This window comes from Alosa alosa, chromosome 10 (genome assembly GCF_017589495.1).
Source record: "Alosa alosa isolate M-15738 ecotype Scorff River chromosome 10, AALO_Geno_1.1, whole genome shotgun sequence".
In the NCBI taxonomy this organism is placed as follows: Eukaryota; Metazoa; Chordata; class Actinopteri; order Clupeiformes; family Clupeidae; genus Alosa; species Alosa alosa.
The window spans coordinates 31079897-31101318 of record NC_063198.1 but is presented as its reverse complement, the minus strand read 5'-3'; the positions used below and the strand labels follow the sequence as shown (position 1 = coordinate 31101318).

The following is a 21422-nucleotide window of genomic DNA, read 5'->3' as shown; positions in this document are numbered from 1 at the left end:
CCCACAGGCCATTGTTTAAATAAAATATCAAATCTGTTGTCAAAACATATCAAATCTCTTCATTGTAGAGTAGATTGGTGGTGTTTAACATTACAAATGTAAAGACATTATGTCTGTGAAGTATTTCTTGAACATAGGTTCACAGAATAAAGACTGCATCTTCGCATGCTGCTTTGCGTATGCCAAATGTATACGCTTACATATAACTGGATCGGTTTACTCCAATGCAATGCTTCTTAAAACTGAATTGGACTCATTGACAGGGACCATGTGAAAAATGAGAAGTCAAAATACATCTACAAGCCAAATTGGTCACATGTCATCTCTAAGTCCTGTGACCCGGAACTGAACGTTGAATAAAAGCGGGATGCGTGAGTGTGTCCCCACTGCTGGAGATGACATGGGAGGGGAAGCGCGGAGGACAGATGGATGGCAAGACACATTTTTCTCACTGCGCTGCATTGCATTCTGGGTGAATGGTTTTGTCTGCACAATGGAGCTGATGTCAGCAGTGCGGCTCAAATGGACGCCGGAGCACACAAGACACGACTGGCGGGCGGACGCCGGATGGACAGACGAGCGAGCAGGCGAGAGAGCGAGCTACAAACCGTGGTCTGATTGTGGCCGGCTCCAAAGGCCGAGGCCTCTCCAAGCTTTTCATTCCTAGCAGTGGTGGCAAGGTGAGGTGCGACCATCGCTGGAGGAGGAGGAGGAGGAGGAGGAGGAGGAGGAAGAGGAGGAGGAGGAGGAGGAGAGAGCCCAGTGATAAAATGAGAAGAACAAAAGTGAAAGCCAACACAAAGGAATGAGACAGGGAGAAGAGCAGAGAACATTAAACAACTGAGGAGAGACACCAGGCAGAAGAAATAAAGGCTTATCCCCTTTGCTTTTCAATGGAAAAAGGTGTTTATTTGTTTAATTAGTCAATCAAAGATAGAGATTGTCCAAGAAATAACCCCACCCTTGAGTGAAAAATCAACAGTAACAGAGAGAAAGCACTGGATCCCAGCCCACACACACACACACACACACACACACACACACACACACACAGCAGCATAAGGAGTCCAACCCCACAGACCTGGTGAGATGCACACAGAACACCATGTGAAGCAGTTTACATTGCAAACAGAAAGAAAAAAAAATACCAGCGAAATGAGGAAGGATGCAAAAGAAAAAAAAGTACAAAATGTTACAAAAATATACAACCTCACAGAGATGTCATATTGGCGCAGGACAAAACATGTCATATCACATTCTTAACTTGACAAAAATACATGAATGAAAGCTTCAAAAAAAGTTGAGACTTTCAACAACAACAAAAATGCATCAAGATGAATTGTGTTTACTCAAGAGATTAATACAGTTGAAATGAGTCTTCCATAAATATTATGGAAAATGGCCTACAAAAAAAACAAAATTAAGAAAAAAAAAAAACCTTGTGACCTTCACTGACAGTTTCATGCAGAAATATCTTTTTTTTCTAATTAATAAGTGGGTCAACTCATGATTCTGCACATAGAAAAAAAACGATCTTTTTCATTACAAAAATGGAACACGGACATGAGGGTGGTCTCCTGGGAGAAGTGTTGTCTCCAGTCTAACTTAGAAATTGTACAGTAAGTGAGCAGAGCATAGATCCAAGAGCAGTTGTGAGGACGTGGAGTACAGTAATGTGGCTTCCCACTGACATGGTAACTAGAATGCTTCCTTGCCCCCGACCCCGTTAAGAGCCGCATACAGGCCCATCTCAGTAGCTTACATTCACCTTTAATAAATATTATAAATATGATAATTCTGCCTAAATTCTGCCTTGTGGACATTGAAATGCACTCAAACAAAAGTTCCTTCTTTTCTTTTTTTGTACAGTGTTAAAAATAGCATCCAAATGCATGACTGCGGATCGATAAACATACTATATATCCAGTTAGAAAAAGAAAAAAATCTTTTTTTGTTTGGTTTCGATGTTGATTCTTGATGTGTTATCGTGTGCCAATGACGACAGCCCCAACCCGCCCTCACCCCTACCTCACCCGACAAGTGTCCCATCAGATCCCAGCGTGGCACTCAGACGTGACGAAGAGGATGGCAGAGAGAGAGAGAGAGAGAGAGAGAGAGAGAGAGAGAGAGAGAGAGAGAGAGAGAGAGAAAATACCCACAAGGCAGCAGGAGGAGGAAGGGCCCCGTGCACCCCCACCGCGTGGCACCTCAGGGGGTGAACAGGGGCGAGAAGGGAATGTTTTCGTAGATTGACCCACCATATTCCGGCACGGAGCCGTCGCCGCGCTTGAGCACCAGGTGCACCCGGCGCCCGCCGCTCTTGATCAGCTCGATGGCGCGGGCGTGCTTCATCCCCTTGGTGCTCTCGCCATTGATCTCTAGGATCTCATCACCACCAGAGAGAGAGAGGAAGAGGAGAGAGGAGGAGGAGAAGAGATAGAGAGAGGAGGAGGAGGAGAGACGGAGAGAGAGAGAGAGGAGGAGAAGAGATAGAGAGAGGAGGAGAAGAGATAGAGAGAGGAGGAGAAGAGACGGAGAGAGGAGGAGGAGGAGAGAGGAGGAGAAGAGATGGAGAGAGGAGGAGAAGAGATAGAGAGAGAGAGAGAGAGAGAGAGGAGGAGAAGAGATGGAGAGAGAGAGAGAGAGGAGGAGAAGAGATGGAGAGAGAGAGAGAGGAGGAGAAGAGATGGAGAGAGGAGGAGGGAGGAGAGAGGAGGAGAAGAGATGGAGAGAGGAGGAGAAGAGATAGAGAGAGAGAGAGGAGGAGAAGAGATGGAGAGAGGAGGAGAAGAGATAGAGAGAGGAGGAGAAGAGATGGAGAGAGGAGGAGAAGAGATGGAGAGAGAGAGAGAGAGAGAGAGAGAGAGAGAGGGAGGAGGAGGAGATGGAGAGAGGAGGAGAAGAGATGGAGAGAGAGAGAGAGAGAGAGAGAGAGAGAGAGAGAGAAAGAAAGAAAGAAAGAAAGAGAGAGAGTGACAGCGGGGAAATAAACATGATTAAAACAACATATCCTCTTTGTTGTTCCCCACTCACAGCATTACCCACAGGCTTCCCGTTGGCACCCACAACCCCTGCCTGAGACAGCACAGAGCGAGAGCTGCATTCTCCCCCTTCCCTTTCAATCTCTCTCGGTCTCTTTTTTTCCCCTCTCTCCTCTCCAGGCCTGGAGTTATCCGTCAGTGTTCCGTGTCAGGGGAATTCCGCCGTGTGCAGACCCAGGCGCGGCACTGACACCTCCACATGCCCAGCTGCACACAGCTGCACGGCTGCCGCTACTGCTGCCGCTACTACTGCTAGCGCTGCTCCTGTCTCTCATCTCCAGCCCCAGTAATAAGCCTCAACCTCATGACCGGCCCATCTCCCCGCGCGACCCACACACACACACACGCACGGCCTCCTCGGCACCACTTTGACAGCCTCCCCGCACGACGGACCCACACACACACACAGTATCCCCTCAACACCACTGACAGACCTCCCCGCTTTTTGACGGACCACCACACACACAGCCTCCCCCCTCCAACCCACTGACAGCCTCCCCGCACGGCAGACCCACACACACACACACACAGCCTCCCCCCTCCAACCCCACTGACAGGCTCCCCACACGGCAGACCCCTGACAGCAACAAGAGCCAATATCCACACACAGACTGTCTTTACAAATAACACATTAGACACCTCGAGCGGGCCCCTGGAAAAGGGAAATAAAAAAAACCCACTACTCCTCTGTAATGTGGCTCACTCTATTAACCATTTAGCGCTTTGTTAAAATCAAATAAGAAAAAAGGTGCAAAAAAAAAAAAGGATTGATTGGGGACAAATACCTTGACAACAAGGCTTTTGTGAGCTTTCAGTGTCTTTAAAAATATTTGTCATATTTAATTGAATCTCCGTATGGGAACATAAAGAGTTACCATAGAGATGTGGAATAATAGTTAGACAAGTGGAACTAGAAGAAAGGAAGAAAGAAAGAAAGAAAGATAGATAGATAGATAGATAGATAGATAGATAGACGTAGAGAGTGAGAGGGTAGAAGACAGAATAAGAAGTGACGGTTAAGATCGCATTGCCCTCATCTTGCCGTTCGACGTGACTCAGATCCTCGGCCAACCTCAGCACGTACAGGTCCATGTTGTACTCGCGGCCTCCGCGCAGGCTGAAGCCGAAGCCCTTACTGTCCCGCTCCAGGTCCACTGAGTAAAACTCTGCGTCCTGACAGAACCACACACCAGACAGCCAGACAGACACACACACCTGCACACACTGCCTTGCTTACACACTGCGCCACCTTTTACGACATGCCTTGCCATGCCTTACCGCAGCAGCTGGGAAGGACAAACAAAGAAGCAAATAAACAAACATAAGATGGAAGGCAAGGTCATTAGCTTTGCAGTCAAGACATGGGTGCGCTTTATTGAGGCATTCTCTGCTTTAGAGAGGAAGGCCCGCATCACCTCCAGCAATGTCACACACACACACACACACACACACACACACACACACACAGTCTGAAGTATCTGGATGAATAATTGATGCATCTGGGCTCGGCAGGTATTTTTGGGTGATGGGAGGGCAAGTGATGGGGCGTCACAAGGGCACTCCAGCACAGCCTCGTTAAGTCCCTCCACACCACCTCCACGCTGTGTGTGGTGTGTGTGTGTATTAGTAACAGGGTGTGTGTGTGGTGGTATTCAATCTATTAAGTGTGTGTGGTGTGTGTGGTCAGTGTGGTATTTGGCGCGCGCACAGGGCACTCCAGCAAAGCCTCGTTAAGTCCCTCCACACCACCTCCACGCTGCTCCGTGCTGCTTTATATAAGTGCAGAAAGGACTTAAAAGGGCCACTGGCCCAGTCACAAGCGGCCTTAAAGAGTTTGCCATGATCTAAATGCACCTCCGACTACCTGCACTTGGAGATAAGTGAGCTCACATTTTGCCAAGTATCACCTTGTGCCTTTAAACCTCCTACAGGCCAGGGATGGAAATTAACCACCGCCCCTGCCAAATAGCTTTGTGTGGGGGTGGGTTTGGTCAATTTTCCAGCCACTGTAGGGGTGGTGAACTAACATAGCACAAATAGTCAGACCTGGTCTAATTTTCATACTTATTGATGGTTAAAAATAAGAAAGCGTCTGTCTATAGGCACTGGTGCAGCGCTTCACTTTCACTTCACTACCATTAAGAAACTGTCACTGTGCTTTCATGTGCCACTGTGGTCTATGCAGCTGACTGTCTATGCAGTCATCCTGATTATTTCAGGATGATTGCATAGACATAAATCTAGTGAGATCTGTGGATCTGCGTCATAACTTGAATTTCCCCTAGGGATCAATAAAGTATATCTATCTATCTATATCTTCACAGGCTAATATTCTCACCTAAATAGTTCTCTTTTGAATTGGTCCGTATAGCTATTTTAATCCAGCCCGCGACAACGTTGCTGGCCCAGACCTATAGGAGCAGACAAAGACGGACATCTCCACACCCATTCGTCGTGGGGTGGATAGCCTCTCCCACAAGCTTTTCATTCAAGAAATTACAAACCGTATATCAGAATAAACAGCAGAACTTGCCGAACACAAAGGTGTAAAGCATTCCCTTATACAAGTTATAGCCGTTCCAGAGTAATCTGGTTTTGAAATTGAAGCAAATGTCTACAAGGTCTCCAACTTTGGGCTTTTGTCATACATGATAAGGCCAAATACAAAATAAATATTAACAATATCGCCTAGATAACTGTACAACCAGAGTTTTTTCAATGTAGTTTCACAAAATGCTAAGCATGCATATTACGTTTCTTAAAGCTGAGCTGTGCTTAAATTGTTCAGTGCATTATTTCATAGCGGGCAAATAGAAAATAAATGCTAAATGTTAAAATCTAGCCTTGATACCTGTAAATATTTAAATCAGATGATGTACACTATAGTTTGATCCAAGTTGGAGGTTGGATTATAGGATGCTCCAGAACTCTCTAAGCGAGTCTTAAAAGGAGCCACACCACTTTTATGAGACACTAGAGCATATGAATGTGGGTTCTGTTGGCCTTTAGTTTTGTTGCTACTGTGCTTGGAGGACAGCTGGTAGGTTTAGGGCAAAGCGCCTTTACATTTAAGTCGGTATTGCAATAATGCGATTACCCGTGATCATTTTGGGCAGCCTACTATAATCATGATATCACATTTTCATGCCGTTTCTCTAGTGGCTGGTAAAAAAAGTTGAGTGGCTGGTAGATTTTGGAATCCACCAGCCACAGTGGCAGATAGAAAAAATATTTAATTTCCATCCCTGGTGTGTGTGTGTGTGTGTGTGTGTGCAGCAAGACGTGTTCAGTGTTAAAATGTGGCGTGTGTGTGCATGTATGTGTGTGTGTGTTAATAGCGTGCAGCGTGTGTGTTATGTGGTATGTGTGGTGTGTGTGTGTGTATTAGCGCCGTGGCATTGTATGTGTGTGTGTTGGTGTGTGTGTGTGTGGTGTGTGCGTGTGTGGTGTGTGCGTGTGTGGTGTGTGCGTGTGTGTTTATGCGTGTGTGTGTGTGTGTGTGTGTTTATGCGTGTGTGTGTGTGTGTGCGTGTGTGTGTGTGTGTGTGTGTGTGTGTGTGTGTGTTTGTTTATGTGTGTGTGTGTGCGTGTGTGTGTGTGTATTTGCAGGCAGTACCTGAGGAGGGGCCTGGCTAGGAGCCGGAGGAGGAGGGGCCTGGGGGGCTTTGAACTCAAACGACTCCTGTTTTGGTTTAGTGTTGTTCCTGGAGAATTGAGCAAACAAGGCAAATTAATTAACAAATAAACAAACAAACAAACAAACAAACAAACAAACACAACTGGGTTTCTTCGTCTCACTCAATTTACGGCACAATTTTGAATATCAATAATATGCTGACACATACACAGTGGATGATTTATACTTTCACAAGTTGCAAAAAAATAGGAAAATATTTGATTGATTTGACAAATGACAAATGTAACTATCTGTGGGTCAAAGCAGTGTGTTCACAGTACTGTGGAGAACAAAGACAGACACAATGTGATTCATTCTTTTAGACTTAATCCGGCAACTTCAAAGAAGATGAGAAGTGTGTGTGTGTGTGTGTGTGTGTGTGTGTGTGTGTGTGAGACTTGCCTAGGCTCAGGTGCAGCTTGTTGTTGAGGTGCATGTGTGGTGGTGATTGTAGCGATCTTCTCAGCATTGGTCAGCAGTGAAGCATTGGACGACTCTGGAAGAAGGAGCAAAACACAGTGAGTCAGAAAAACACACCGCTGTAGCGCCTGCAGCGCCTGCATACACACACACACACACACACACACACACTGCATTGTGTGCTTACCTGCCACACGCACACACACAATTCCTCCTGAGAGAGACACTCACATATTGGTTGAGTGGAGCTAGAACCATTTTCCCCCACAAAATGAAACATTTTATTTACTAGCCATTTCCACATTCATCTCACTTAAGCGTATCTGTGGCTTTCTGGAATTAGATTACTGCATGTCTGTACTGAAATATAGTGAACAGACCGTGTCCAACTTAAAGCACCACTAGCAGTGCATCTATGTGAAAGCCGGCCGATATGAGTCTACAACAATATTTCACAATATTTATTGACCGATGCAGTTTTATTAGCCGCTCGCTGCTTCTCTAATCACGACCAGAGCGTTTCCCCTCTGCTGACCTCCGGCGCTGCCCTCCCAGACTCCACTCCGACTGGACCGGTGATACATGGCTGCATCTGGTACCTACTTAATACCAGTCCTCCATTACGCTCATTGGGCGCAGATGAATCACTGCCGGCAATAACAAGTAATTGCAGTCGTGCACCTTCTCCCTCGTTTTACGAGCAAATCATTCTGCCCCGGCTCCACGCAGCTCTTTGTCTGCCGTCATCAATACCCGGTGCCAACTTTGGGCAGCTCTCCCTGGACAGAGGCCTCTGTGCCAACTTTGGGCAGCTCTCCCTGGACAGAGGCCTCTGTGCCCACTGTGGGCAGCTCTCCCTGGGCAGCTCTCCCTGGGCGGAGTCCTCTGTGCCCACTGTGGGCAGCTCTCCCTGGACGGAGGCCTCTGTGCCCACTGTGGGCAGCTCTCCCTGGGCGGAGGCCTCTGTGCCCACTGTGGGCAGCTCTCCCTGGGCGGAGGCCTCTGTGCCCACTGTGGGCAGCTCTCCCTGGACGGATGACTCCGCCGGCCAGCTTTTAGTCCATTGGCTCGCCACAATTTCCGTCCCGCCCGTAGTCCCATCTTAACCAATAGGGTGGCGTTCTGGGGTTTTGTGCGACTGAGACTGATATGTCCTTCCCGCCTGTTGAGCAGATCGTCTCAGTGGCGTAAATCTCGGCATCACTGGACTGGCATTAAAAAAAGAAAAGCTGATGTCATCTGCTCATTCTACCCACAATGTCTTTTTTTCTTCTAAAAAATCTTCACTGTAAAAACATTTATGCTGATCAGGCTTGCACACTGATCTTTGTTTCACAAATGAATTATGTAAGATAATAAAAAACACAGACAGATACATAAATGTAATTTAATTCTTGGAAACCACACTGGTTGGTGGAAAATGACCTTGTGAGGTGTCCTGCAATCTCACTGGGGCACCTGATGGCCGCTTTCAATCCAGCAGGACGATGAGGCGCCTGCTTGGGCTGATGAAAGTGTGACCTGTGAAGCTGGCGGATCCAGCACTGCACAGCCTCATGCATTATGGCCGAGTGGGGATGTTCGTCTCTTGCTGGCTAGTCTCGCATTAAGCCTCGCATGGGGTGGGGATTTTGTGTGTGTGTGTGTGTGTGTGTGTGTGTGTGTGTGTTTGTGAGAGAGTGTGTGTGTGTGTGTGAGAGAGCGAGCGAGAGAAGGAGAGAGAGAGAGAGGGAGAGAGAGCGAGAGAGAGGGAGAGAGAGAAAGAGAGAGAGAGGGAGAGAGGGAGCGAAATGAAACAAGAGGAGAAGGAGAGGAAAAAATGGAGGGCTGTGTGCATGTGGGTTGGAGAGTGAAAACCTTTCCTTGTGGGTTGGAGAGTGAAAACCTTACCTTACCATTGTGAACAAGCTTTGGCCTTGGACAAAAAACAAAAATTCTAAAACACACTCTCGCTCTCTCTCTCTCACACACACACAGACACACACACACACACACACACACACACAGACAATTCTTTACAATACTATTCCAGATTCCTGCTCATTCTTGATTTTCCCCCTGTCTCTCTCTCCCTCCTTCCCTGCGGCTATTTTCTGCAGCAATCTCTGGCTATCGCATCACACCGAGTCCCAAACACTTTCATCAAACATGAAACAAAGAGAACTACAAAAATGGAACTCTTCCAAAGTCTTAGAGCGTTGGCTTTTCCAACTTTCCCCTGAATAATTCCTGTTTTAATTAAAGTGGAGGAGAAGGCCAGCAAGCAAGCACTGTGTATAAAGGATGCGGTGAGTGTGTGTATGGTGTGTGTGTGTGTGTGTGAGATGTTTGCATGATTCAGTAAAGGGTAGCCTGCTTTGTTGACTATGCTGTGTGTGTATAATTGTGTGTGCGCATCCGTAAAGAGTAAACTTAACTATGTTGATTAACTGTGTGTGTGTGTGTGTGTGTGTGTGTGTGTGTGTGTGTGTGTGTGTGGGTCTTTAAATCAGCAAACATAGTTGATTATGTTGCTCTTAAGTGTGTGTGTGTCTGCATCCATGTGTGCGTCAAATGTAAACTTCATTGTTGTGTTTCACAACGTGATTCATTCTTTTAGGCTTAATCTGGCATTTTCACAGTCTTCAAAGAAGATTAGAAGTGTGCGTGTGTGTGTGTGTGTGTGTGTGTGTGTGTGTGTGTTAATTGAGCTGAAGTAGAGGCATGAATGTGTGGTGTAACAGATGAATTGTTCTCCTCAGCTTTAAATGCAGACAGGTCAGCTACTTGAGCACATGACAACCCCCCCTCCCTCCAAACCACCACACACACTCCATGCCCGTCGAATCCCTGATCTCCATCAGAGTGACATGCCAAGCCATCGTTATCCACACAGCTACTTATCTGTGCTGTCTCACAGGTCCCACAGCCCAAGTATAGATGTTGTTATTCTGTAGTTGGTTATGCAACTTAAATGCTGGATACATGGGAAGCCAATGCACTGTCTCCAAACCACTTCCTGTTCTCCAAATATAGAGATCCTCTGAGCGTCCAGATGGCTCTCCACATCTCCTCCCTCTTCTCTTTCTCTCTCAGCCTTTTCCCAACACTTTCAAGCGACTAAATCACAATTCTGTGCTGAGTCGACAGATTCCCTAACTCACACACTTCTTAAGTGGGGAGAAAAGACTAATACATGGAAATCAGTTCCCTAAATGCATGACTTGTGGAAAGAAAATATGAATATTTCCTCCTTCACTTGCACTGCATGTGAACTTCTCCCTTCTCCACTTTCCCAAAAGTTGAATTCTGAAGAAGTCGGACTCACCATCCCCTGGGATGATCCGAAGCGTGACTGTGTTCCCGGCCTCCTTGATCAGGTTGACGATGTCCGAGTGGGACTTGTTGGTGATGGAGCAGCTGTTGACGGCCAGGATGCGGTCGCCGACCTTCAGCTTGCCGCACCGGTCAGCTGGGCTGCCCTCGATGATGCGACCTATTTTGTGGGGCATGGCCACACATGCGTTTCCAGCTTTGTTCAGCACCAGCATTTCAGTGTGTGTGTGTGTGTGTGTGTTTGATGATTTTATAAAGGAGAAGGTGGGACAGGAGGAAAGAGGACGGAATGAAATGGAGAGGAAGAGAAAGGAGAAGGAAGAAGAGAAAAGGATATTAAAGGGTTAGTTCACCAACGCCACCACAGCCCACCTGCACACCGGCCCAAAGAAAGGACTGATTGACAGAACGGATAGGGAACATGTTTTAAAACACCCACCCAAACGCAGTCACTCAGAAACACTCACACAGTACTGAAACATCAAGCTGTCTACTGCTTAGGTAAGTGTTTAAGTGTGTGAGTGTGTGAGTGTATCAGTGTGTGAGTGTGTTCTCGGTATGGGAGGGCCATGCTACAATACTCAGCACAACGGAATGACAGTGTTTTAAAATAACATTGTTACACCTGTCATGCTCTCAGAACTACCTCCCTCTGCACTCACTGTGAGACATTAGATCTGTTTTGGCAGAGGGTTCTTTTACAGTTTTAACAAGTGGCTCCAGCTAGCTGTGCCTCAAAGACAAGGAGCCAGCTTGAAGTCCGATGCAGACACACACACACACACACACACACACACACACAGCTTCAGCCCGCCGGTCTTTTCTGCCTATGGTGCACATCAGCAGAGAGCCCAAGTGTCTGAGGCCTCTCGTTATATAAAGCTGCTTCTGCTTGCTTTCACCTCAGCCTCAAACCGACAACTACAGAGCCTTCCGCGATCCGCCCTCGCGTTCGCAGCTTGTTTTGATGTCATCAGGAGCGTGTGATTTTTAATGCGCCGAGCAAACAAGATGTATGAGGGAAAAAAAAAACCACCAGCGGAGCATAGACACTTCACCCTTCTAATATAATTTCCCCCAATTTTCTAAATAAGTTCTTGTTTGTCTATGCTTCTCATCACAGGAGAAGTGAAGGTCCTGATACAAGAAGAACTACGAAGTGAGAGCCGACGTCCAGCAACTCAATCCACAGCTTGTAAAAGGGGCAAACTACAAATAGCCAGAGGTCCAACACAGAGCTCAGCAGCAGTGGACAGTACAGTAATGCAGTGGAGGACACCAGGCCATGCAGAGAGATAGAGAGAGAGCTGGAAGAACGTCTGATTCAACGGGTTTGTGACTGCGCATTTTTGTGTTTATGTATGTGTGTGTGTGTGTGGCTAACACCACTCACATGGAAATTACATTAATAAAACGTTCCTCAACTTCGAAATTACAATCAGTGCAAAATGTATGAATTTTTCATTCTTTTCTTTATACGAAGACTAAGAATTATACTGCACTGAAGAAAATGTCATTGTTTGTCTGGATGTGTGTGTGTGTGTGTGTGTGTGTGTGTGTGTGTGTGCGTGTATGTACACACACAAGAGTGCGTCATGATCTTACCAAAGGTGGTGCCCGCCTCGGGCCTCGAGACAGACGAGACGATGACGAAGCCGAAGCCCTCATTCTCCCCGCGGCGGATTTCCACGTCGTACGGCTGCACGGCCGTGTTGACCACTGCTGGCCCCGGCCCTCCTCCGCCGCCACTGCCGATGCCACTGGTACTGCCCGAGCCGGAGCTGACCGTGTTCAGGGAATTCTGGGAGCCCTGCGGAGTGCGCTTGTCCTCGGCTAGCGAGGGCGCGTGGTTGCTACTATGGTGGGACGAGGCGGGCGAGGGTGGCACCTCACCGTCCACTTTCACTGAGGAAGATGAAGATGATGAAGATGACGTTAACTCATTGAATGCCAAGCTGTTTTCGGGAGCTTTGTCCTAGAGTGCCAGCAATCTAGACCATTGTTGATGACTTTTGTACAGCCACAGCATATTCTGTGTTATAGCTATGAACACATACAATGGCTCGATTAAAAGGTGAGACTTTAAGCTCTCGGTGGGTGCAAACCGTGTATTTCTACACGCCTCTGTTCCTGGGAAATCCCAAGCTAAACAGTGGCTAGTTTTCATCAAAATCACTGTTTTTTTCTAGAAATGGAGATATAACGTCTTTCATGAAATATGAAGTGTTGTCTGTTACTTACTTGTGTAAACTTTCCGGGAAGTGAAAGTTTACACAAGTAAGTAACAGGGAAAGTGTTTTTGGCACTCAGCGCATGGGAAGGAAAAACGTAATATTAAGTTCGTGGCACTCAATGAGTTAAAAAGTTCTCAATTCCACCCCCTAACACCTTCCACAAATGCATATGGATTGTGTCTCAGATGCTGAGGTAGTGACCCAGTGTGCAATACATGGCCACCATAATAGCAGAGTCCGGGATAATTAGAAATGAACTGCGACTTGATCTCTCTTCCGCCTCGGATTCTTTGCCCATCTGAATCTGAGCTTCCAACGTCAGGCAAACAGACGTCTTAAAATATCAACTCGGCTCCTGCGAACTCTCCAGAGTGGAGACTGAATGAGCACTTGGGCAAAAAATGGATGGTTTGAGAAGTCTGTGTAACAGAAAATCAATAACAAGTTCATTTAGCCTTGTGCTTAGCATGGTTTTAATGCCTGTGTTTGAAACCCTCATTAGGTCAGAAGAAAAATGACAGAATCAAAATGTACTTATATTCGAATGCAAGGAATAGGCCTACAGCATGAATTACAGTACAGTATGAGCAAACAAATACTATAAAATAATCATAAGCGTTGAGTTCTCTAAAATCTTATTATAATCCTCTTTGCTAATGAGATAGCTGCCTTTTTCGCATGATAGTTTAAGTTCAGAGACACAGAGAGTAGAGAGAAGCTGCCGGAGAGATTAACTGAAGCTTAGATGGATTTGAAACTAACTTTCCCAGGAACATAGATTGAGACACACAAGAAAATGGGTTGGATAAACGGATGGTAAAGTAGCCCGTAGTGTGTGTACACATATAAAAAGTGTAAAAAGTATAGTGCATTAGTACATAAATATCAGGTCATGTGTATGTTTATGAGTGAACCAAGTAAAGATGCCAAGCAATATAAATATTAGAAATACATGTTCTCTGCACAGTGAAATGTACCTAAGATGAGCATCAATGAAAGGATAAGTAATGGGTGGAAAAATATAGATGGAGGAGTGATGATCAAATTTGTTTAGCATGTAGGTAGCCAACATGTTTATTTCACGGTGTCAAAAAAGATTTTTTTAATTTTTTTTGTCATATTGTGATCACACCAACTACAACATGATTCTAGCTTCAGCCCTCAACGAAGAACATTTTCAAAAGCAGCCTCAAACATGAAGCTGTTGCCTTACCAGACGAGACGACACTGCCATGACAACATGCAGGTCTATGGGGGAATGTGGCTGTGCTATCTGCAGAGCTCTGACCTATTTTCCCACCATCTACAGTATGTTTTAAGGAGTGGAGAGAAAGATGCATCAAAAAAGGCTGGGGTCTTCGCTGTGGTCTTCGCCGCTTATGGACTAGCGTTATGAGCTCGGTGGCTTTTTGAGAACTAGTCCTGTCGTCTGTCTGGTCCTCCTCGTCAACTCTGTGGGCGCTGCAGAGGTCCGAGACTCCTTCAATCAGGTTTATGGACGGCTATTTATTTGCCTCAAGGCTGGGGCACCTCATCAGCCATTTCCCCTTCATCTCCTAGACCCTTGATAAGATAAATCTCAGTGTGCGCTTTGATACCTCCACTGCTTGAGCTGTGAGAAAATAAAATATGCCAAGCACACTGCGAGGTGCCCTGCGCTCTCTCTCTCTTGGAGTGTTACATAGCTAACTGACAGCTGTAGAGAGAATAATTAGGAGGACTAGGACTCCAGCGTTCTCCCATTAACATGTGCTACAGTAAGACGTCTCATTTAAATAAAATCTGTCTGGTAAGGAGAGAATAATTAGATCACATACTGTATTATTCAGGATTCTATTAAGAGCTCTGAGCATCACGGACATTGGAGATGTAACGAAGGGAGAGAAGGAAGAAAAAAAATCTCCCACGAAAAGAAAAAGTTTAATACGAGCGCCAGTGAATAACACCTATTATCCTGTACCGCGCAAATGGCAGAGAAAAGCCACGCTTCTACAGGCTTTGCATAATGCGGCGCTTTACAATACACCGGATCGGAAACTCGGCCTTTTGAGTTCCCACAATGCTAATATGTACCAATTTTTCATGGTGTCAGCAGCGGGCTCGCTTTTTGCCATGGCGACAGCACCCAGGTCTGCAGCGCCACTGGTGATTCTGGATAGTTCACCTGGCAAGGTGTGTGCGAGTTTATAATCACTGCAATGCACCTTACTTTGGATTATAAACAGCTTCAACAAACATTTAAAAGTGCTCCATAATGGTCAGACTAAAGAGTTGTACACGGGCATAAGGTTGTGTGTGTTGGTGTCTTTTCCTACCTCCGAAGCCTGACTTGCGCCTCACGGTCAGGTTGACGTGGCCCTGCTTGGCAGCCTGTTGCATGAGCTGCACCACCAGCTGATGGGACTTGCCCACCACCGCCGTGCCGTCCACGCAGATCAGCTCGTCCCCGGAGCGTAGCCGGCCGTCCTCGTCGGCCGCGCCGTACTTCACAATATGGCCGATGTAGATCTGAAAGAGGCGGAGACGGAGCGGAGGAGAGGAGTTGTTTTTAGCGAGCTGGCTCAGTGCCTGGCATGATCGTCCCATGGCGTTGCAGGGGAAACAGAGAGCCCCTCATCCAAGCAAAAATCAGTGGTCTGCTTCAAGCCTTTGTGCGGCTGCCAGCAAAACTAGCACCTAATGAGCAAACCTCTCGGGTGCTTGTGTGTTGTGTTACATCACATGCTGCACTGCACGAAGCAGCACATGAAAAGGCCGGGAAAAGTTGCTTTTGGACTGCTTAATGGAAATATGGGTGGTCTGACAGATATTTTTTTTCTCTCTCTCTGATAAACTGAACTACTGGACATCAAAGAGGATAACAAGCCACAGAAAACTGTTTGCCTTGGCCAAATGTTTTGCTGCCAAAAAATGAGGGCAATAATATGGTGTGCAGCAACAGCCAAGAAAATGGATCGTACCGTGAAAAAAAAAAAGTCAGTGAAGTCTATACATAGGCTGGTCTATTCAATTTGAAAAGAAAACTGTCTTTTCAGACAACAAAGGCAATCATCGATGGGGTACACCATCAGAGATAATGACAGAGATAATTATTTACTCTTTGAGAGAAAATGGCTTTTAAAATATCAAAAACTCCAAACCTATTTGAGATGGTTACATAAGGTTTGTATGGCTACTTGTGAAAGCAGCAGAGAAGAATTACAATTTCCTATAGTTGAGCAAGCAAGAAGGGTTTGGGCAGAGGTGGATTACGTAGGTCACTTACTGGTTCTCCGGGTTCATTTCCTCCCAAAATCCTGAACCCGAAGCCCGTGTCCTTCCTCCACAGGAAGATGTCTTGCTCCTGAGAGTCCGGTACTGAAAAGGACACAAGACATACGGTCAGTACAAACACATTAAGAACCAGAGGTGGACCTCCCAGCTACAGACCACAAAAGTCCTGCCATCTATTCCTTCTATTAGAGTTTAGTGATCAGCCCATCTATCTGGCTGAAGAGTTGTACTATTTATGATCAGCTGAGGAGTTGTACTATTTATGATCGGCTGGTTCAGTTAATGGTTAACACATTTGTGGCAGGACTTTTACTTCTGGAGGCCAGGATGTCCAACACGTTTCGAGCGACAGCACCCAAGTTCCACGTCCCCGTTTGCATCCTGTGGAGTGGCAACTGCAGGGAGACACTAACGGACTCGGACGCAGACACAGGGATCTAACGGCCAAGCGGCCATGACCGCAGAGACAGCTCCTTCGCCTCGTTCCAATCAGACGCAACCTCAATAAGGCCTTGAGTCTCGGCTCCATCGATTAGGAATTCAATCAGTCCGACTCAATGTTCCCCACTCTCTACGAGGCAGCCCAGGCGCACAGAAAAACAAGCGAGAGGCCTCGGATATGAAAAACAGGACACAAGCGAGTGGACTCGGATATGAAAAACAGGACACAAGCGAGTGGACTCGGATATGAAAAACAGGACACAAGCGAGAGGACTCGGATATGAAATGCCACCTCAATGACTCATAATAACAAAATCTATTTTTTTGCTGGCAAAGCTACAGCCTTCAGGGGCGCACAGGGTTATTATACAGATGATTACATAGCGCTCGTTAATCAAGTCAAACAAGAGGAGAGGATCCTGTATTGCAACGCTCAAGAGGAGAGGATCCTGTATTGCGACGCTCAAGAGGAGAGGATCCTGTATTGCGACGCTCAAGAGGAGAGGATCCTGTATTGTCTTGTGATGCTCCACATGACTTGTTTAATTAGCGGGAGTCGCAGTAGCATCGCCACGGGGACACTGTCGATGCAGAGCTATGTTTGCCTTCTCCGGAGCGCCATGGCGATCAGCCGCTCTGTGATGATGGGGTGGAGGTTCAGGAAGGGAGGACAAGCAACACATGATCCATTTCATGTCACATCACTCAGGGCAAGTGACAAGGGAGCTACCCCTCTCTCTCTCTCTCCATCTCTCGCTCTCTCTCTCTCTCTCCCCTCCTCCAAAAGCAGCAAAGCTGTGCTAAGCCTGCAGAGATGAGGAGGCAGCCTGTCTGCCGCTGTATTAGCAGCGAGGGGCCTCTCCGGCTCATGGCCTCACCTCCACGGGTTGGCACAGGGAAATCAGGACGAGGCTAAGTAGGGCTGAGCACAGCCATCTTTGGCTTACAGGCACTGGCAGCTCTGGAGCCATGGGGATCTGCCACCAAGGAGAGGGGAGCTGGCGATGGAGTCCAGAAGTGGGGAGGGGAGGGGGAGTCAGACTGTGTGTCCCGGCACAAGTGCTCCACAGCGGGGAGATGGCGAAGCACTGGGGGAAGAGAGCGTGGGGAGTTGGCGATGGAGTCCAGAAGTGGGGAGACTGGAGGGAGGCAGACTGTGGGTCTGTTTGAAACGGAAGACAGCTGCCTGCTGCCTCCCTCCCTACATAGAGAGCTGTCTCACTAGACATGACTTTGCTGCCTCCCTACATAGAGAGCTGTCTCACTAGACATGCCTTTAGATTAAATACATCTTTTTGGCCATCTTTTAAAAATGAGCGTAGCACTCTAGAATCTTTGGTTAACACTACGGTATGACGTTAGCAAAGGCCTGACGTTAAACTAAATGAGCTTACGTAAGCTAGCAGGCTAACGGTATAAATTAGTTTCACGGCCGGCAGATATATCAGACCAGACGCCATTAATGGTTACAACAATGGCATAATCAGATAGTAAATTGTTTATTTCTCATCTCAAATCTACAAATCTAAGCAAAATAACACAAATGACATTTTAAAACAGATTCAGCAGCCATTACCGATGTCATCCGCCATGTTTGTTTACCTTTCACAGCTGTTTCAGACGCTGCCACAAGGGATTATGGGTAGAGGGGAGCATGAAGTGCATCGAAGCGATGCTTCTCCAAAAATTACTGTTATTTGGGAATTCTAAGATATCTTAGAAGGCAGCAGAATTTGTTTTTTCGGTTTCAACTGCACTTGCTGCCTTGCTCCCCAGTTAGATATCTTAAAAGGCAGCAACTTCACCCATTTCGAACACACCCTGTGTGTCCCGGCACAAGTGCCCACAGCGGGGAGATGGCGAAGCGCTGGGGGAAGAGAGCGTGGGGCAGCTGGGGAGGTAGAGCAGCTTGGGCTGCAATCTGTTTGGTGGATCAACAATTAAGCATGTGGTGAGAAGCCATTACTCTTTTCCGGAGAGTGCCCGGCACTCAGGTAGAGCGGGGCAGTTTCGCTCGCTGTGTAGTCCGCAAGACCAGCCGAGCGAGAGAGATGCCAGACAACCGTGCAGAAAACAGGAGGAAGAGAGGGACGAGAGAAAACAGGAGGAAGAGAGAGGCAGGAGGGATGGAGACGCTGAGAGAGGGAGAGAGAGAACAGGAGGAACAGAGAGCAAAGGAGGTGGAGAGGGGCAAGAGGAGGGATGGAGACGCAGAGAGAGAGAGAGAGAGAGAGAGAGAGAGAGAGAGAGAGAGAGAGAGAGAGAGAGAGAGAGAACAGGAGGACCAGGGGCAGTGGCGTCCATGACTCCAGAGCAAAACAAAATGGCTGCCAGTGGGAAACCAAAGGCTGGGCAATTTTCCCAGATCACTCCATCTTCATTTAGCTCTTGGAATGATGCAGAGAAGTCACCAAATAGTGCATTATGGCGTGCCCTGGCCTTTAATTTAAACTCACTTAGAGAACAGACTCTTAACGGAGCTTTCCGCCACTACTCAAGAGTTCGCTCTCCTTCCTATGGGAGTTTGGCGAGCCATCCAACAGATCTTTCAGGCCTAAAGGAGACTGTGGCAGGTCATCGGTCTCTCTCCATCTCATCTGTCTCACAGCTCTGCCTCAACAAATGATCTCAAGGCTGCCATTTGGCTTTGCCTTTAGCACAAAAAGTCCACCAAAACCGAAAAAAAGGTGTTGGTGACTCCCATCTCTCTCTCTTTCAGAATAAGAGTAGGAGAATAAGAAACTCATTCTTATTTTCCATGTTCCCTTTAAATAAAAAAAATCAGAAACTCTCACTATAAGTAGCAGTACTGGACCCCGGTTCTGCCTCGTTCCGGTTCTTCAATAATAGAACAGCACCATGTGAAGCGCACGGAGGGAGGTGGCAAGGGATGGAATTAGTGGCTGAAAAAACACTCTCCTGATAACAGCTCTGGGAGATTCCTGCTAATTAGGGAGACCCGCTCCCCTCCTTACTGAAGAGCCAGATGTAAACAAGCACTGCGGTCTCGCCCATCTTCCAATTACACACAGGGTTCTTTTTCACCCAAATGGGGCTTTAAAAGGAGCACTGATGCGTGTGTGTGCGTTAATGGCGGCGTGGAAAGCAGGTGTTCAAGGGCGACACATCCACATATAAAGAGCACAAACTTGGGTGAGGAGAAAGAGAGGGGGGTGGGGGGTGGGAAGGGACAAAAATAGGTGATGAACTGCCGAGTCGGTGTGAACGTGTCCCCTTTTCTTCCGGGCGGCATCTGACCGCTCACATTTTACATCAGAGCTCGGCCGGTTCAAAGACGCCACAGCGGCCGCTGCCCTTCACTTCAAACGGCCTCCTGCAGCCCCACTCAAGATCACACCTGGACCGAGCGTTCCACTGCCACAGCTGAGAGGGAGTTACTTAGCCCCACAGGTGAGAAACAGGAGTAGTGGCAGATGCTTTAACAGCAAACACCTGCACCAGCAACCAAATAGTGAAAGTGTAAGTATGCTAGTGAGTAAGTATGCTAGGGAGTAAGTAAGTAAACTAGTGAGTAAGTAAGTAACTAGTGAGTAAGTAATTAAGCTAGTGAATAAGTAAGCAAGCAAATAAGCTTTATTTGTTATTTATACAGTGCATTTTGCAGACATGAATCACAAAGTCAAAGTGTTAGCCAGTATAACGGCAGGTACAAACCCGGAAGAAGGAAGGAAGAGGAGGAGGAAGAGGAAGAGGAAGTCAGCGGCATGCACCCTCCACCAAAACATAATTACTTACGCCTACTTTCATACATGCTCCTGGACTGCGCCCAGATCTTGAAGGGGTCCGGCTTCTTCTGGACGGTGCCGTCGGCCGCGGGCGGCGCCGGGTCCTGGAGGGGCAGGCCGGGGGGGGGATGGGCATGGGGTGGCGGGGGCGGAGGGGCGGCCGTCTCGCTGGTCGGGGCCTGGGAGGCGCGAGCCGGAGAGTCACTGGCGTGGACGCTGCGCTGGCTGGACGTGCTGTGCTGCGAGCTGCCCTGGCTGTCCTTACGCTCCAACTGCTGCTGTGGCCATCCAAGAGGGAGAGAGACAGAGAGAGAGATGGAGAGAGAGAGATGGAGAGAGAGGGAGAGAGGGAGGGAGGGAGAGAGAGAGAGGGAGGGAGGGAGAGAGAGACAGAGAAATGGAGAGAGAGAGGGAAGGAGAGAGGGAGGGAGGGAGGGAGGGAAGGAGACAGAGAGAGATGGAGAGAGAGAGGGAGGGAGGGAGAGGGAGAGAGACAGAGAGAGATGGAGAGATAGAGGGAGGGAGGGAGAGGAAGAGAGACAGAGAGAGATGGAGAGAAAGAGAGGGAGGGAGAGAGAGAGATCAGAAGAGACAGAGGCCGTGAGGAAGAGAGTGTAGCAGGGGAGAGAGAAGAGAGGAAACAAAGGATGAGATGGAGATGGAGAGACAAATGAAGTGACCAAAGGAGAGAGAGAGCAGGAAAGGGAGGGACAAATCAGAGAAAGAGGAAGAGAGAAATGGGGGATAGAGAAATGGGGGATAGAGTGAGAGAAGGGCAAATCCAGATAGAGAGACACAGAAATAGATTAGGAGTTTGAAACAGAGAGCAAGAGAGGGCACAATGAAAGAATACAGAGAAGAGAAGGATGAGAGAGCACTAGAGATGGAGAGGAAGATACACACACACAGAGAGACAGAGACAAAGACACACACACACACACACGAGTAGACGCAAAGAGGAGAGACGTAGAGCCCAAATAAGGCTCTAGATGGACCGATACGCAGGACAAAGGCTTAATGGGGGGGAGCTACAGGGGAGTGAATGGGAGGCAATCAAGCGTGCTTATTGCCGAATCTCCTCGAGCCTCGCCGCTTAGCCGCTGGACCCCTTAAATGCCTTCCATCACGCCATGTGCGAGAGGAATTCACACCGAGAAATGCAGCTCCACATCTTCAATCCCAACGCCAAGGCTCCCGATCCCACTTCAGTTTTAAACGCCTTATTTGTATTCATCTTTCTTTTTTCAGTGCATTTGATGGCAAGCCCATGGAAAAC

At 47.5% G+C, this 21422-nt stretch overlaps 1 protein-coding gene across 1 annotated transcript in view; it reads right to left on the bottom strand.

The window, feature by feature from the left end:
- magi1b (membrane associated guanylate kinase, WW and PDZ domain containing 1b) overlaps nucleotides 1-21422 on the bottom strand; it is a 140728-nt gene that overhangs the window by 2700 nt on the left and 116606 nt on the right. Inside the window, 10 exon segments of the mRNA XM_048254000.1 lie at nucleotides 2259-2395; nucleotides 4071-4088; nucleotides 4090-4214; nucleotides 6658-6745; nucleotides 7120-7213; nucleotides 10445-10648; nucleotides 12058-12357; nucleotides 15002-15194; nucleotides 15952-16043; nucleotides 20157-20424. Coding sequence (XP_048109957.1) covers nucleotides 2259-2395; nucleotides 4071-4088; nucleotides 4090-4214; nucleotides 6658-6745; nucleotides 7120-7213; nucleotides 10445-10648; nucleotides 12058-12357; nucleotides 15002-15194; nucleotides 15952-16043; nucleotides 20157-20424 — 1519 coding nt within the window.